This window comes from Lemur catta, chromosome 16 (assembly GCF_020740605.2).
Source record: "Lemur catta isolate mLemCat1 chromosome 16, mLemCat1.pri, whole genome shotgun sequence".
NCBI classification, from domain to species: Eukaryota; Metazoa; Chordata; class Mammalia; order Primates; family Lemuridae; genus Lemur; species Lemur catta.
Window position 1 is genome coordinate 23,123,120 of NC_059143.1, and position 15,833 is coordinate 23,138,952.

Here is a 15,833-nt window from a genome sequence, read left to right on the forward strand (position 1 = left end):
AGGAAGATAAATCAAAGGAAAGGTACAGAAAAAAACCCTGCCCATCTAAGAAGTATGAGCTCCAAAAGGCAGGTATAAGAGTATGTTGAAAATGTAGGAAAGCAACCCCAGAGTATGGGGCAATAAAGAATTGACTGTAAGCATTCATAATAAATTAAATGGACAAGTCAGAAATTCTATTCTCTACATGGCTAGCCAATCTAATTCAATTCTTAATGTGTAATTCACTTCATCTTTTAAGAAAAGATCAATTAACATTGACATTATATAACTGAAAGGAATATACATAAGACATTTTAGTCAGATAAAAATAGCTTTTGAACCACCAATTAAAGAGCTTACAGTTGATGGATCAAAATTGGCCAGATTCCACAAAATTAATATTATACTAGTTAAATCAAGACATAAAAAATTCTACAGTGATACTATTATAAAACTGAAAAACACCTTTTGTGGTTTGCTTCTTTTTTTTTTTTTTTTTTTTTTTACATATACCTGGTTTTGAATACTATTTTTCTGGAGATACTGACTCCAAGGATCAGGTATCTGTTCATCTGATGCTCGATTAGACGCTCGAGAATTAATTTTAAGTAAATAGCAACCCTGAGTTCCATATTTCTGTTTCATTTCTTCATAAATTGATTCAGCTCTAAAATAAAAAATGGAAAAAAGTTTGCAGTAAATGGGAGCAGAACTTAAGCAGTAATAGATAATAGGTAACAGTAAATTAGAGGATAAAATAATTTTAAAAATTAGAACAAAAATCACGATCTCAATTCAAATTTAGCTAGCTTGGATATAACCTGAAAGCAGAGTTAACCAAAATGTGTTCAATGGAGTAAAATTCTGCAACATACTCCTATATTGTATTCAAAGAGAGAGATGTGGTAGTCAAAATAGTTTGGGGAATCACAGTAAACAAAACCAGTCAAGAAAGACCAGAAGCAGTGGCTCATGCCTGTAATCCTAGCACTCTGGGAGGTCTAAGCAGGAGGATCACTTGAGCTCAGGAATTGGAGAACAGCCTGACCAAGAGTGAGACCCCATCTCTACTAAAAATAGAAAAATTAGCCAGGCATCACAACACTCGCCTCTACTGGGGAGGCTGAGGCGTGAGGATCGCTTGAGCCCAGGAGTTGGAGGTTGCAGTGAACTATGATGACACCACTGCACTCTACCCTGGGCAACAGAGCAAGACTCTGTCTCCCCCCCCCAAAAAAATACAGTTTCTTTACAGCAGACTATCTCCAAGCTTTCCATTTGCTAATGTGCATTGTGAATTTCCAAGGAGCAGCCTCAAACTTATAGATAAGGAACTGTTCCTCTCAAAGATGGAAACTAACTGCTTTCAGGAAACAGGACTTTGGGAAATTATGTCTTAGAGAACATTTATCAATAAACACAAGAGATAAAACAGAAAAGTACAGCACCAAAAACTCACAAAACACAGTTAAAAGGGAAAAAAAAAGAGAAAACAGAACAAAAGTAGCCAAGGTATTTATTCCATAAAATCCACCATTTTTTATTGCAAAATTCATAGCAGCTGGATCCATAAGCTCAGATGCAACAGATCTCAGAAGCAACAAAAACATTCTAAGCTCCATACTTGAAGATAAATAAACTTGGGCCGGGTGCAGTGGCTCATGCCTTTAATCCTAGAACTCTGGGAGGCCAAGGCTGGAGGATAGCTTAAAGTCAGGAGTTCAGACCAGCCTGAGCAAGAGTGAGACCCTGTCTCTATTAAATGTTGAAAAAATTAGCCAGGTGTAGTGGCATGGGCCTGCGGTCCCAGCTACTCAGGAGGCTGAGGCAGGAGGATCACTTGAGCCCAGGAGTTTGAGATTGCTGTGAGCTATGCTGATGCCACGGCACTCTACTCAGGGCAATGGAGTGAGACTCTGTCTCAAAAAAAAAAAAAGATAAAACTTGTTAGTTGGTGGGAGATAATTTAAATAAGATAGCCTAGGAAGTAAACAGTACAAACTATGGAAAATGAAATTTTGGTTCACAGAGCTAACCTAAGTTTAAATGTTTATTTTTCTTCAAGCCAATCAGCAACCTGGTACAAACAAACAAAAAACTGCCTGGAAAGTCTTAAAGCACATTCAAATGAAAATGCTAATACAATGCAAATAAGCCTATCAAACAGCTAAATCATGTTACACCTAAGGCCAAATAAGTAAAGGTTATATAGTTATATAAAATTTGTATAAATATAGATACAAAACATGCGTGTGTGTGTGTACATATACCCAAGGACAATAAACCAAACTCATGGATCATTTTACCAATGCTAATGCTAAACATAAGAACCATTAATCTAATACTTGAATTATCATTTAAATATCCTAGTTATAATTATTCAATATGGAAGACATATTCCACATTCAGTTGACAAATATTAATTTTAGTAGTCAGTTCAAATTATTTCTATTTATAAAATACACTTTATCCAACTGGCTAAAGACATTTCAAAAAATCCTAAAGATTAGTAATCCTCAGAATAATTTTTTGGGTTCTACATAGGAAAATTTATAAAAAAGATGACAGTTTGTGCTCAGAACAAGAGTAGGAAATAATTATTAAATTACATATCCTAAATGCCATTGAGATATCAGAATAACAATCTGAAACAAAAGATTAATTTGATTCACACCTTAAACCAAAAGCTGTAGAAGTAGAATTGCTTCTTAATGTTTATCTTATTTTTCAAGAATTTTTTTTTTTTTTTTTTTTTTGAGACAGAGTCTCACTCTGTTGCCTGGGCTAGAGTGAGTGCCGTGGCATCAGCCTAGCTCACAGCAACCTCAAACTCCTGGGCTTAAGCGATCCTACTGCCTCAGCCTCCCGAGTAGCTGGGACTACAGACATGCGCCACCATGCCCGGCTAATTTTTTTTTTGTATATATATTTTTAGTTGGCCAGATAATTTATTTCTATTTTTTTAGTAGAGATGGGGTCTCACTCTTGATCAGGCTGGTCTCGAACTCCTGACCTCGAGCGATCCACCCGCCTTGGCCTCCCAGAGTGCTAGGATTACAGGCATGAGCCACCTCGCCCGGCCCCAAGAATTTATTTTTAAAGGCAAACTATTCACATATCACAAAGATAAAAGTACTGCAAACCACTAATAACAAATATTAAAGGGAACATAAATGTCTGTATGTTATTAAGACTGTGAAAAATATCAAGACCCGAAATATAATGTGATGAGAATAAACAGTGAAAAAAGAAGCGCCTGTTAAGCAACAGTTAGGTAGTGAAAGTTAGAGGAAAACTGGGAAGGAGAAAAGAAAAAAAAAGAGGGAAATAACCTTACATAAAACAAGAAACAACTGCTAACATCTACAGGAGGAAAATGAGAAGCGTTTTTGTACAATGACCATATAAGAAAAATATACTGAAAACAAAGTTGAAGTAAGCATATGAAATCTAACATAAAATGACTTAGCTGTTGAATATAAATCCAGAATAACAGATGAAGTTAAATGCTCTATTAATAAATGCATATATAAAACTGTTTAATTTCTCATACAAAAAATAAATCCAAAATTCAAACAACCCAAATCCAAATTAATGTTAAATCATTTAACAGGACAAAATTTTAAATTAACAAAGTAAAACTTACCTCTGTTCATCTCCTGCACTTACATCATGTAAAAGTACATAATACTTAAGAGTATTTGGTATAAACCACTTAGGGTAGGAATAATCACTGTTGTGCTGAATTCGATGCTGCTCTTGTGACAACTTTGAAAACTGTTCCACAGGTTCAGCTTCACTAGACGACGCTACCAACATACCTTGTAAACCATATTATTAAGGTAATTATCACTTATCACTCAATGATAAATATTATCCTATTAAGATAAACTTTACAGAGATATTTTCTGAGCTAAAAAAAATCTAAATTCATAGGTTTTCACTGCAAGCACAAAATAATTTCTCTAACAGTCCAAAGTAATTCAAGGTTCTAAATCTTACAGAATTTTTGTTGAGTTTTTATATCATTTACCTATTTGACCAAAAATCCATGAAAATAAAAATGGATAATATCAAAGTTGTACAACTATCAACACAATGAGAAATTCTGCTGAATCTTGCTCCTTTCCATTCCATCTCAGTGCAGTTTCACAATCTATCCCACCTCTTAACTTTTCTCCATAACCTTATTAAGGAAGCTTAAAAGCCACAATCATCAAAGGATGATAATTTCCACAAAATGATTACTAGAAATGCGGAAAATTGTTTTTAAATATCAGCTTTAGGATAAGCAATTAACTTTGAGGTAATCAGTGAAAGCAGTTAACATTGACCATTCACATTATCTCTTTAAAAAGGTTTAAAACTTATTAAGCGGAAATATTCAAGCGAGGGGGCTAAGGAAAATAATAAGCAAGCCCTGAGCTGTCTTATTTTATAATCAAAAATTAATTTATTACAGCAGTCCTGTATCTAGAATGACACTTAACAACAAAAGCTTGATGCATCCTCAATAAAAATTAATTTCTCCTTTCTCTATATCCTCAACAATTTTGCCTTCATTTAACTATTTCTGAGATTAATAACTTTCACAATATTTGATTTTAAGAGAACATCAAGGTCAAAGGATACATGCTAAATAGTGGTTCAGAAATTCATGATCTGATGCTGGCATCGACTGAAGAAAGGTCTCTCTATAAGACTCAAACCATGGAGTAGTAGCTAAAATTAACAATGTATAAAACAATATATTAAAATTCCTCAACAGAATCAGTTTACAAAAACAAAATTTCAAATCCATATTCCTAAAAGAAAGATTAATTTTTAATAGTAAACAAGCATTTTTCACTTGTGCTTTCAGATGTGTGTGTGTGTGTGTGTGTGTATATGGCGTATACAATATATACACACACATACATCTTTTAAGCCATTCACAAGAATATACTCATACATGGAAGTATATATATTTGCAAAAATAAAACTGAGTTATTCCCAAACTTGCACAGTATTCCCACAACCTACTTACCCATTAATGTTCTAAATATTACCTAATATAAAGGTTACTTCTTTAGAACTGAAGTTTTGTGCCCCTGCCACTAGTCATACTGTCACAGTAGATCCTTTTCAGAAATAACACTTCAAAACAGTGGTTCTCAACTAAGTATGATTTTGACCCCCAGGAAACATCTGGCAATGTCTGGAGATATTTTTGGTTATCAGAACTGGGGGAGGGGCGAGTGTGCTACTGGCATCTAGGGAAGAAGTCAGGAATAATGCAAAACATCCCACAATATACAGTAGAAGACACCTCCCCACAACAAAAAATTGTCTGGCTCAAAATATCAAAAGTGGTATGGCTGACAAATCTTACTTTGTAATTTGATTACTTGAAGCCTCTTTAAATGGAATTTCAAAACATACCTAATTTAACCTTATAATCAAATTCAAAGAAGTACATTTTCATTTTTTGTATAAATGTATATAATGTGATTCTTAAAATGTCAATTCTCTCTAGATCCATACTAAGCATTTTATATCACAATTATTCTTTTATTTTTCATTTGAACTTACCTAGTCATTCACTAGGTTTGAAGCAGATTATCTAAATCACAGTTTTACTAAAAGGACACTCTATTTTTAGCTGTTTGTGCTGATTTCCAAATCTTACATCCTTTTTGCTTTCACCTTAATCACTTAAAACACAGCAAATATATTTTCTGCTTATGTTATAATACCACATTAAACAATTAGAAAGTTGGTAGAAAAAAGCCATTCATTCATCTTGACCAAATAGCATATCTAACCTATCTAGCCAAATATCCAAAAAATTTAATTCCAACAAATATCTCATGAGAATGACCCATATATTACTGAGCTATTACTGGAACAGTTTCATGTTTATTGCTATAAAAGAAGAAAAGCATTCCCAGAAAATATTAAAATCTATATGAAAAATAGCAAAAATAGAAGAATAAATGACACAGACTAATGTCTACTACAACAGGAAACCAATTTTCTCACCAACCAATAACAAAACCCTACCCCCCAAATCAGTTAAAATTAGTTTCTGTCTGGAAAGTTCATGTATATTTTCACTTGGTAACAATGATAAGAAAAGAAAATAAATACATTATGAAAAAAGGTTTGTTTCATGGTGGAGGTTGGGAGTTCTGAATAAATAAAGTAGATCTTCAAACTAGCAATTCTTTGCAAAACTACCTATAATAATACAGAAAGTCTAGAAAATGCACAAGTCAATCAGGAGGGAAGTGGTTAAATAAATTATGGCCCATCTAGTAAATGTATACACTATGCAACTGCAAGAGAAATGGGAAAATCTCTATATATTACTATGAAGTGCTCTCTCAGATACATTGTTAGGTGTAAAAAAGCAACAGCAGAAAAGTAGAAAAAAGCAGAAAAATGAACTTGTGTAAGAAAGAAAATATGAAGACCCATACACATATTTGTTTATATTTTCAAAGATAAATAACAGAAGGATAAATCTAATACATTTAATTATCTATAAGGGAAAGAAGAGAGGAGAGGAGGGGACATGAATGCAGGCTAGATCTCTGTATCTTGCTTTATAGTTCTGCCGTTGGAACTGTGTAAATTAAAAATCAAATCAAATCAAAAAGAAAGCAAAATATACACACATAGAGACATATACAAGTTCTTTTTTTTTTCTTTTTTTTGAGACAGGGTCTCACTGGAGTGCAGGGTTATGATCATCGTCCACTGTAACCTCTAACTCCTGGGTTTGGCGATCCTCTCACATCACCCTTCCAAGTAGCTAGATACAGGCATGTGCAAACACACCTAGCTAATTTTTGTAAAAAATTTTCTGTAGAGACAGAGTCTTGCTATGTTGTCCAAACTGCTTTAGTTTTATATTTGTCTTGAGGCAAACAGCCTCCCAAAGTGCTGGGATTATAGGTATAAGCCACTTTACCCAGCGCATAAGTTATTAAATTGAAATAACTTTCCAAATACTGGTGGTGCAAGACACTGCATACTTAGCTAAGGATATGAGGAAAAAAGGAAAAATTTTAAAATATATACGACAGAAGTGGGTTTTATCCTTCTCATAGGTCACACTCAAGTTGATAAGTTTTCCCTTCAGTGATGTATTCACTTGAAAGGCTAAATTGGAAGTCCTCCTTCAATTTTGTTAAATGCTAATAAATCAAGGACACCCTACAATTTTTTTCTTTTTCCAGAAAGTAGTGGGAAAACAGTAACTTTTAAAATTTTTGTGGTAATAGAAGACTTTAAAACTCTTTCCTTAAAAATTCTCTTTTATTAGGTCACTAAATATGAAATGTCCAATTTTGACATTATAATAAAGTTTAGTTTATTACCTCTCAAACAAGAAGCAGCACAATTAATCAAAGTACGCACCTAAACTAGTGATACAGTTTTGCCATCTTAATGGTAGCTTGTTTATGCCAGCAGTGAAGAAGCCTGGAGAGTGAGTGGCAATGAAATCGAGAAAAGCATTTTCCACAGCTTGTTGTGAATTGAATATTTTCCTTGAGAGAAGTGGTCCAAAGCCTGGAAGAAGTGGTGGTCCATTGGTGCAAGGTCTGGTGAATACGGTGGATGACAGAGAGTTTCCAAGTCCAGGCTTTGTAGTTTGAGCAGTGTTGTGTGTGCAACATGTGGTCTAGCACTGTCTTGCAAGAGGATTGGCCTGTCTCTATTGGCCAATCTCAGCTGCTTAATTGCAAGCATCCTCATCATTTCGTCCAATTAGTTGAGTAGACATCCACTGTAATTTACTAACCAGATTTCATGAAGTTGTAGTAGATAATACCAGCGCTAGACCATCAAACAGACACCATTAACTTTTTCTGATGAATATTTGGTTTTGAACTGTGTTTCAGCACTTCATCTTTATCCAACCATGTGCCAAATGCTTACAATTATCAAAAAGAATCCATTTTTCATCACATGTAACAATATAGTATAGAAATGATTCGCCTTTATGTCATGACAGCAAAGAAAGGCAAGCTTCCAGACAATTTCTCTTCTGATGCTAGTTTAGTTCACCCAGAGCCCATCTGTCAAGCTTCTTTACCTTGCTGATTTGTTTCAAATGGTCCAATATTGCTGGAATAGCAATGTCAAACCTTGCTGCTAACTCACACATAGGTTGAGACGGATTCGCTTTCACTATAGCTTTCAGCTCATCATTATCCACATTGGTCTCAGGTCACCCCCATGGCTCATTTTCAATATTAAAATCACAAGAATGGAACTTCTCAAGCCATCAACATATCGTGTTCATTAGCTACATCCTTCCCAAACACTTTGTTGATATTTTGAGCAGTCTGTGCTGCATTTGTTCCACAACAGAACTCATATTCTAAAATAACTTTAATTTTTGACTTATCCACAGTTTCATAAAAAGTGCTGTAAAAAAAATTGTTGAAAGATAATCACAAGCCAAACCATACATTTGAAAGAATGAGTATGTACCTTCATAATAAAAATAAAACAAGAGGTGTCAAAGTGAAATGTCAGAGATATCAACTGTCAAACTTAGCACTTAAGGAAATTGGACATTTCATACTTAATAACCCAATACTTATTTTGGGATAAAATCACTATTTTGCTCATACCCCTTTCCATTTCTACAAGTTCTTTGTTTGGAACTGAAACAGTAACCATGCTACTAAAGCATGCTACTAAAAGTTTCCCCAAGCAGAATGGACTTTGTCTTGGTAAGGAAGGATAATATGTTCTTCCTTCTTATTAAAATAAGATGCAGCCCAAACTATATACTATTCAAAGACGATGCCTGGATTTAGCAAATGTTGTAAATCAAGAGTAAACAGAATAGATAACAAAAGGTGAAAAAGCATCAAAAGAACTCCCTTATTTTAGAAAAATTAGACAGACATGTTAATTGGGATAAATGTAAAATAGTAGCTGATTGGCTAACAAGATAACAGGCAAGGAGTAGAGGGAGAACAATCTGGAAAACTGATACCACCACAAGAAACACCTGTGTATGATGAAGATTCTTTCAACTCCATCAATGTGTCTTTCCAATGACTGTACCAAAGAATACTAGCTTTGACTGATCTGATGAAGAAAACATGGCACTGTTAAGCCAGGGGGCTTATGAGGTAGATATCTTAATATCTATTTCTTAAACAGAACAGATGAAAGTATGCTGACTCACATTAATGGTAAAAATCAGAAGCATACTTCTGGACATCTAGAGACTTAATACCTTATTAAAATGGATAAAATCACTTTTTTATAGTCTCCAAAGAGTATTGTTCTGTTGTAATAGAATTTTACTAAAAAAATTCGGTACTTTGTATCTCATTCCCAGACTTCAAAGCCAACATAAAAATAAAGCTTAAAAGAGGTGCCTTATTGTAGTAGGGGAAGAAGCTGAAGAAATTGTTTTCTTCTGGTATGTAGTTTATCCTAACCACTTGGGATTCTTTTAAAAATCTGCCTAAAGAGTTCAGCTATAGTAATGCCTCCACCTGCTTTTCAAGGCAAATAGCACTGCATCCTCCCTTACGTGGACATACTAGCAGGGACCTGAGAATACAAGTAATATAATTAGAGAAAATAATTTCTTACAACCAAATCATGACTATATTGTTCCTACAGACTACATACCAAACCACTTTAATAGACTGATTAAAAATATAAATTAAATAAGGCCCCCTAGAATACAGATAGCTAGACAGTATAGGTGAGAATCCTTCTCTGAAGAAATTATATGGCCCCTAAGAAAAAAAGTGTAACTATTAATAATAAAAACTGTGCAACCCTCAAGCCTAGTCATAGCCTTACCAACCAATAAAGAAGTCCACTGATAGGCTTTTCTTTCATGTCCAGTCAGTGTTTTAATGCCTCCATTTGAAATAGAAAATAATGCCACAGGCTCACCAAACATTTGAGGAAAGTATTCCAACATGAAAAAAAGACCAAACAAACAAAATAAAAATAATATAATGGAAGAAAAGGCACAGGATAGAAGAAAATTTAAAAACAAAAAGAAGCCAACAACAATTTATTAATATCCTCAGAGTTAAGATACTACAACATAAAACAAGATCTGCATGGCAAAAAAAGGAAAATCCAGGTAACAAAAAAATGTCTTAGGGGGGGCCATGGGCAATATATATAACCTGAACTTTTGTACCCCCATAATAAGCCGAAATAAAATAAATAAATAAATAAATAAAGTATATGGGCCAGTGCACAATGCTAACCCTGGCACAAAAAAAAAAAAAAAAAAGTCTCAAGAAACAAAAAAAGAAGAAGAAGAAGGCCAGACACAGTGGCTCACGTCTGTAATCCCAGCACTCTGGGAGGCCAAGGTGGGAAGATCACTTGAGGTAGTTCGAGAAAAGCCTGAGCAACAAAGTGAGAACCCATTTCTACAAAAAACAGAAAAATCAGTCAGGTATGATGGCACCCACCTATAGTCCCAGCTACTCAGGAGAATCACTTGAGCCCAGGAGTTGGAGATTGCAGTGAGCCATGATGACACCCCTGCACTCCAGCCTGGGCAACAGAGCAAGATCCTGTCTCAAAAAAACAAAAAAAGAGAATAAACATTAAAATTTCAATAGCAGAGTCAGAAGATGAAATCAAGGACAGTCATACCCAGAAAGTAAAACAAAAAGACAGAAATGGACAACATTAGAAAAAAAGATAAGATTAGAGGATCAACTCAGGAAGTTCTACATTGAACTAATAATAGTTTCTGAAAGAACAGGGAAAATGATGGGGAAGAAATTAAAAGAAAGAAGAAAATTAACTTCGCAGGACTAAAGAGTATATATGACCAGACTGTCAAAAGAAGCTACTCAGTAATATGAGTGAAAATGGAGTTATAAGAGGTCCAACATCAAATTTCAAAGTAGCAGGGATAAAGAGCTTTTAAAAGTTGGAGGGACAGGGGTGATATGTATCATAATAGCTTTCAGCTTTTTAAGAAAATACTTGAAGCAAGAAGAAAGTGGATCAATTCAGAGGGAAATGATTTCTAACTAATAACATACTCAAACTATCAATCAAGTATATAAAACAAGAACATTTTAAGACATTAATTTCTCAAAAATTTTATTTTTCATGCAGCTTCTCTCAGGAAGCTACTGGAGATGTCCTTCAGCAAATCAAAGGAAATACAAAAAAGATGTGAATAAAAGACTACAGAAAAGAGAAAGGAAGGAAATGCCCACGATGACAGCTGTGGAGCAGGCCCTGGAGAATAACTAGTTCATCATGGAATAAAATAGTGTTTCTCAACTCATAATTTTCCCCCTAATGAGTGTTTTTAGACTTTTTTCCTAATCACTTTCTCCCACCACCAAAAACCTTTTTAAATGATACCACAGGTATATTGTGTATCTATTTATGTACCATGATCCTTTGGAGAGCCACAAACCATTATATATTACATCTAAGATATTTTGCCCTCCAGGGCCAATTTTCACCTCATTGGGGGAATGGTATCATCCCCACTGAGAATGCATGGAGTAGAAAGAGAGAAGATTTCTGGAAAGAAATCTTGATAAGTGAGTTATTTGATAAATTAATCTGTTAAGTAGAAAATCCTATTGAAGTTTGAGAGACTAGCAAGAGATACAAGGAACTCCAAGCAAAATGTTTTTTAAAAGATAATTACTAACTCCTATAAAAACATACTGTACAAGAAAGCCCAATAAATGGTTCAGCAGTGAAGAAGTTAAGAATATCTAGTCATAACACTGTAACAGTGAATATTAACCAGAAATTATGAGATAGGGAAAGGAAGGGGAGTAATTAAGCTAAATCCTTATCAAATATAATGAGACATCAATAAATAAAATGAAAAACTTATTAAGCCATAGAGAAGCATATAAAAATATTACTTAGAAACACATAAAAAATACCAGAGGGAAACACTAAAATAATTGGTAGGGTGGGGGCAGGGAGCAGATCACTCTTGTTTTTTCCCTGTAAGTCTTTTCAGTATTATGTCTATGTGCATATTTTATATCATTTTGATAAATTAAATTTTTTAAAAGTAAAAGGTATATGGGCTTTGGAGGTTGACAAAACACTTGCATTATAAAAAGAGATACTTTTTTTTTTAATACGATAGGTAACCCCTCTCTAGGTCCTCTTGGTACTTTGGCGTACCAGATACACCATATGTCTATTATAGTGTACTATGATTATAATGTATTATAATTAGAATCTACCATAAGTACTGACTAACACGTTTGTCTCCCTACCAGACTGAACTCATAAAGTATGTCTTATTAATCTTTATATCTCAATGCAAAGCATACAGCAGATAAATAAATATCTGTTGCACGAATAACCAAAATGTTAAGATCCTATAAAACAGAATCACAGGATTAAAGGTCTGAGAAAAGCCTTAAGAAAGAATCTAATCAAATTTTCTTATTATCAAGACAGAAACATTCTCAGAAACACAAAGTGACTTATTTAAGTTATCTGATTAACTAATGGCTATGGAAGTATTAAAAACTTGGATACTCTTGTCATTTGATTCATTGCCCTTCACACTACAACACTGATGACAGGAAAATAAGAGTTCAAATTCCATTACTTTCTCAGAGAAACATCCAAATTTTTGCCTCATATTGAAAACATATGCCAGAACTACTCAAATATGTACTATATCCTGAAATTCAGATTCTTTTGATTGGTAATGGTAATCATAATGTTCTAAACTTAAAATTATCAACTTAACCTATCTTGTTGGAATTAAAATTAATGGCAAGGAATGAAGAAAAATTATAGAACATTTAAACAAAATAATTCTGCAAATATTTCTAACTATACAACTCAGAAAAAAACAACTAAGTTTGTGACCTAAAACATGCCCCTTATGTTTAGCAAAATCTTTAAATACGCAATTAGGAGGTATTAAAGTAGTATAGCATAAAGTATATGGCCAAAAAGATTATTTTATTAGGCTGCTAAAACATAGTAATTAGATGATGTACTTTTTTTTTTTTTTTTTGAGACAGAGTCTCGCTCTGTTGCCCAGGCTAGAGTACTGTGGCATCAGCTTAGCTCACAGCAACCTCAAACTCCTGGGCTCAAGCAATCCTCCTGCCTCAGCCTCCTGAGTAGCTGGGACTACAGGCATACACCCCCATGCCCAGCTAATTTTTTGTTTCTTAGTTGCCTGGCTAATTTTTTCTAATTTTAGTAGAGATGGGGTCTTGCTCTTGCTCAGACTGGTCTCAAACTCCAGACCTCAAGAGACCCTCCTGCCTTGGCCTCCCAGAGTGCTAGGATTACAGGCATGAGCCACCATGCCCGGCCCAGATGATGTACATTTAATCTTTTCCCTCTAAAAAACCTATCCCATGTCCTTCAATTAGTTAAGACTTTTGAATATTGTCAAAGAGTTACACCAAATATTTCTAACTTTTTTTTTTTAAGAGACAGAGTCTCCCTCTGTCACCCAGGCTGGAATGCAGCGGCCCAACCATAGCCGACTACAACCTCCAACTGCTGGGCTCAAGCGACCCTCTCACTTTATTTATTTTAAATTTTTTTTTTTTTTTTTTGAGACAGAGTCTCACTCTGTTGCCCGGGCTAAGGTGCCATGGCGTCAGCCTAGCTCACAGCAACCTCAAAGTTCTGGGCTCAAGCAATCCTTCTGCCTCAGCCTCCCAAGTAGCTGCGACTACAGACATGCGCCACCATGCCCGGCTCATTTTACATATATATATATATTTTTAGTTGTCCATATAATTTCTTTCTATTTTTAGTAGAGACGGAGTCTCGCTCTTGCTCAGGCTGGTCTGGAACTCCTGAGCTCAAACAATCCACCCACCTCGGCCTCTCAGAGTGCTAGGATTATAGGCGTGAGCCACCGCGCCTGGCCGACCCTCCCACTTTAGCCTCCCTAATAGCTGCACCATCATGCCCAGCTAAATTTTTTTTTTTTTGTAGAGACAGGGTGTCACCCTGTTGTCCAGGCTGGTCTCAAACTCCTGGCCTCAAGCAACCCTCTCTTCAGGTTCCCAAAGTGCTGGGATTACAGGCATGGGCCATCACACCCTGCCTGCTAACTCCCTTTATATATTAATATATAATTTCACCTACCAGTCTTGTTATGAAAACATTTACCATTCAAACCAGATTAAGAAGCACTCATAAAAGATTACATATTTATATATATTTTATAAACATTTCCTCCACTTAATACCAAGCAAGATAAAAATACCATAAACTTAATGCTTTTTAATTAATTATATTGCTTATGTCACAAAAGAATATGTCATTTTTTATCTGCTGTTCTTTCATTCAACAAATATTTATTACGTGTATGTTCTACATATTACTTTAGGTACCAGAATAAAATAAAAAGCCAAAGTTCCTGGGACTGTTTTTCAACACTGCATTCCCATGCTGTAGCATTCAGTAAGCATTTAAATATTTGTTGCATGATCTCCCAAGTCAAACAATTACTTTCTCAAACAAAAAAAAAATTTTTCATTAAAAAAAAATAAACCTTGTTACATACCACTGATGTTAAGGTCATAATCTCCTGCCGTAATCACATTAGCTACTAATCCTTCTGCAGGCTGACTGCCAGAAACAACATCATTCAAAAGCTTCCGAATGGCTCCAGGCTGAGGTGGCTGTGTGATAATGTTGCTTACTGCTATCTTCAAATTTTTAATTATGTGAAGTTGATTATTAGGATCTCTCATATGAACTTTAAAAAAAAAAAAAAAGAAAAGAAAAAACTTAATATTAATTCTATACAATGCACAATAACCCCAAATTGGGTTAATGGTTTACACACAAAAAGGATGCTCACATCAGAAACCAGAAATTCCAAATGGAACATTCTTCCAGAAATATAACTGGTTTACAACATTCCCTCATATTCCAAAAGGGCTAGCTAGACAATCTACAAACCATAAGATTCCTTCCTCTCACACAATGCTACTGCTCACAATTTCCCTACTGGAAGTCCTTTCCTTTCTACTATGTTTGGAGTTTGCAGAAATCAACCAGCATCCATACCGAATCTCTAATTCTCACCTCACACTAAGGCTGGTCCACAGCGTAAGGTCTGTGGTATCAATACTAAAAACAGTAAAGGGAAAGAAAGGGGAATTAAATGCTGCACGTGGGCTTCCTTCTACTTTCCCTAGTCTTCTGCTCGCATTCTCAGCCTCTATTTCACTATCATAAAAATCAATGCCCATTCTGGTGTGGGGTATTGATAGGCGGGATGCTGTGCATCTGTGGGGGTGTGGGGTATGTGGGAACTCTCTGTACTTTCTATTCAATTTTGCTGTGAGCCTAAAACTGGTCTTAAAAATGGTCTACTTAAATCCAGGAGCGATAGGTCATGCCTGTAATCCTAGCACTCTGGGAGGCAGAGATGGGAGGATCGTTTGAGTTCAGGAATTCAAGACCAGCCTGAGCAAGAGCGAGGCCCCATCTCTACTAAAAGTAGAAACAAATTAGCTGGACAACTGAAAATATATAGAAAAAAAAAATTAGCCAGCCATGGTGGCGCATGCCTGTAGTTCCAGTTACTTGGGAGGCTGAGGCAGAAAGATCACTTAAGCCCAGGAGTTTGAGGTTGCTATGAGGTAGGCTGACGCCACAGCACTTTAGCCTGGGCAAAAGAGTGAGACTCTGTCTCCAAAAAAAATAGTCTACTTAAAAAAAAAAAAATCAACGCCCAGATCGCTTCTCCTACCCCAGTACCTCCTTTTTCTACCCTGCTATAGTCCTTGCTTCAATGTGAGATTTATAACCAGTAGCTCAGAGCTTCAGGACAGGGAATAGGTTCTGAGGTGATTGTAGCAAGAAGACAG

The 15,833-nt window shown here is 35.2% G+C and overlaps 1 protein-coding gene across 1 annotated transcript in view; it reads right to left on the reverse strand.

Moving 5' to 3' along the window:
• TRAPPC8 (trafficking protein particle complex subunit 8) overlaps positions 1–15,833 on the reverse strand; it is an 80,147-nt gene that overhangs the window by 58,427 nt on the left and 5,887 nt on the right. The window contains exons 2-5 of the mRNA XM_045527192.1: positions 14,519–14,713; positions 4,615–4,704; positions 3,629–3,803; positions 496–649 (exon numbers count right to left, since the gene is read on the reverse strand). Of these exons, the coding sequence (XP_045383148.1) occupies positions 496–649; positions 3,629–3,803; positions 4,615–4,704; positions 14,519–14,713 (614 nt within the window). The remainder of the gene's footprint in view (positions 1–495; positions 650–3,628; positions 3,804–4,614; positions 4,705–14,518; positions 14,714–15,833) is intronic.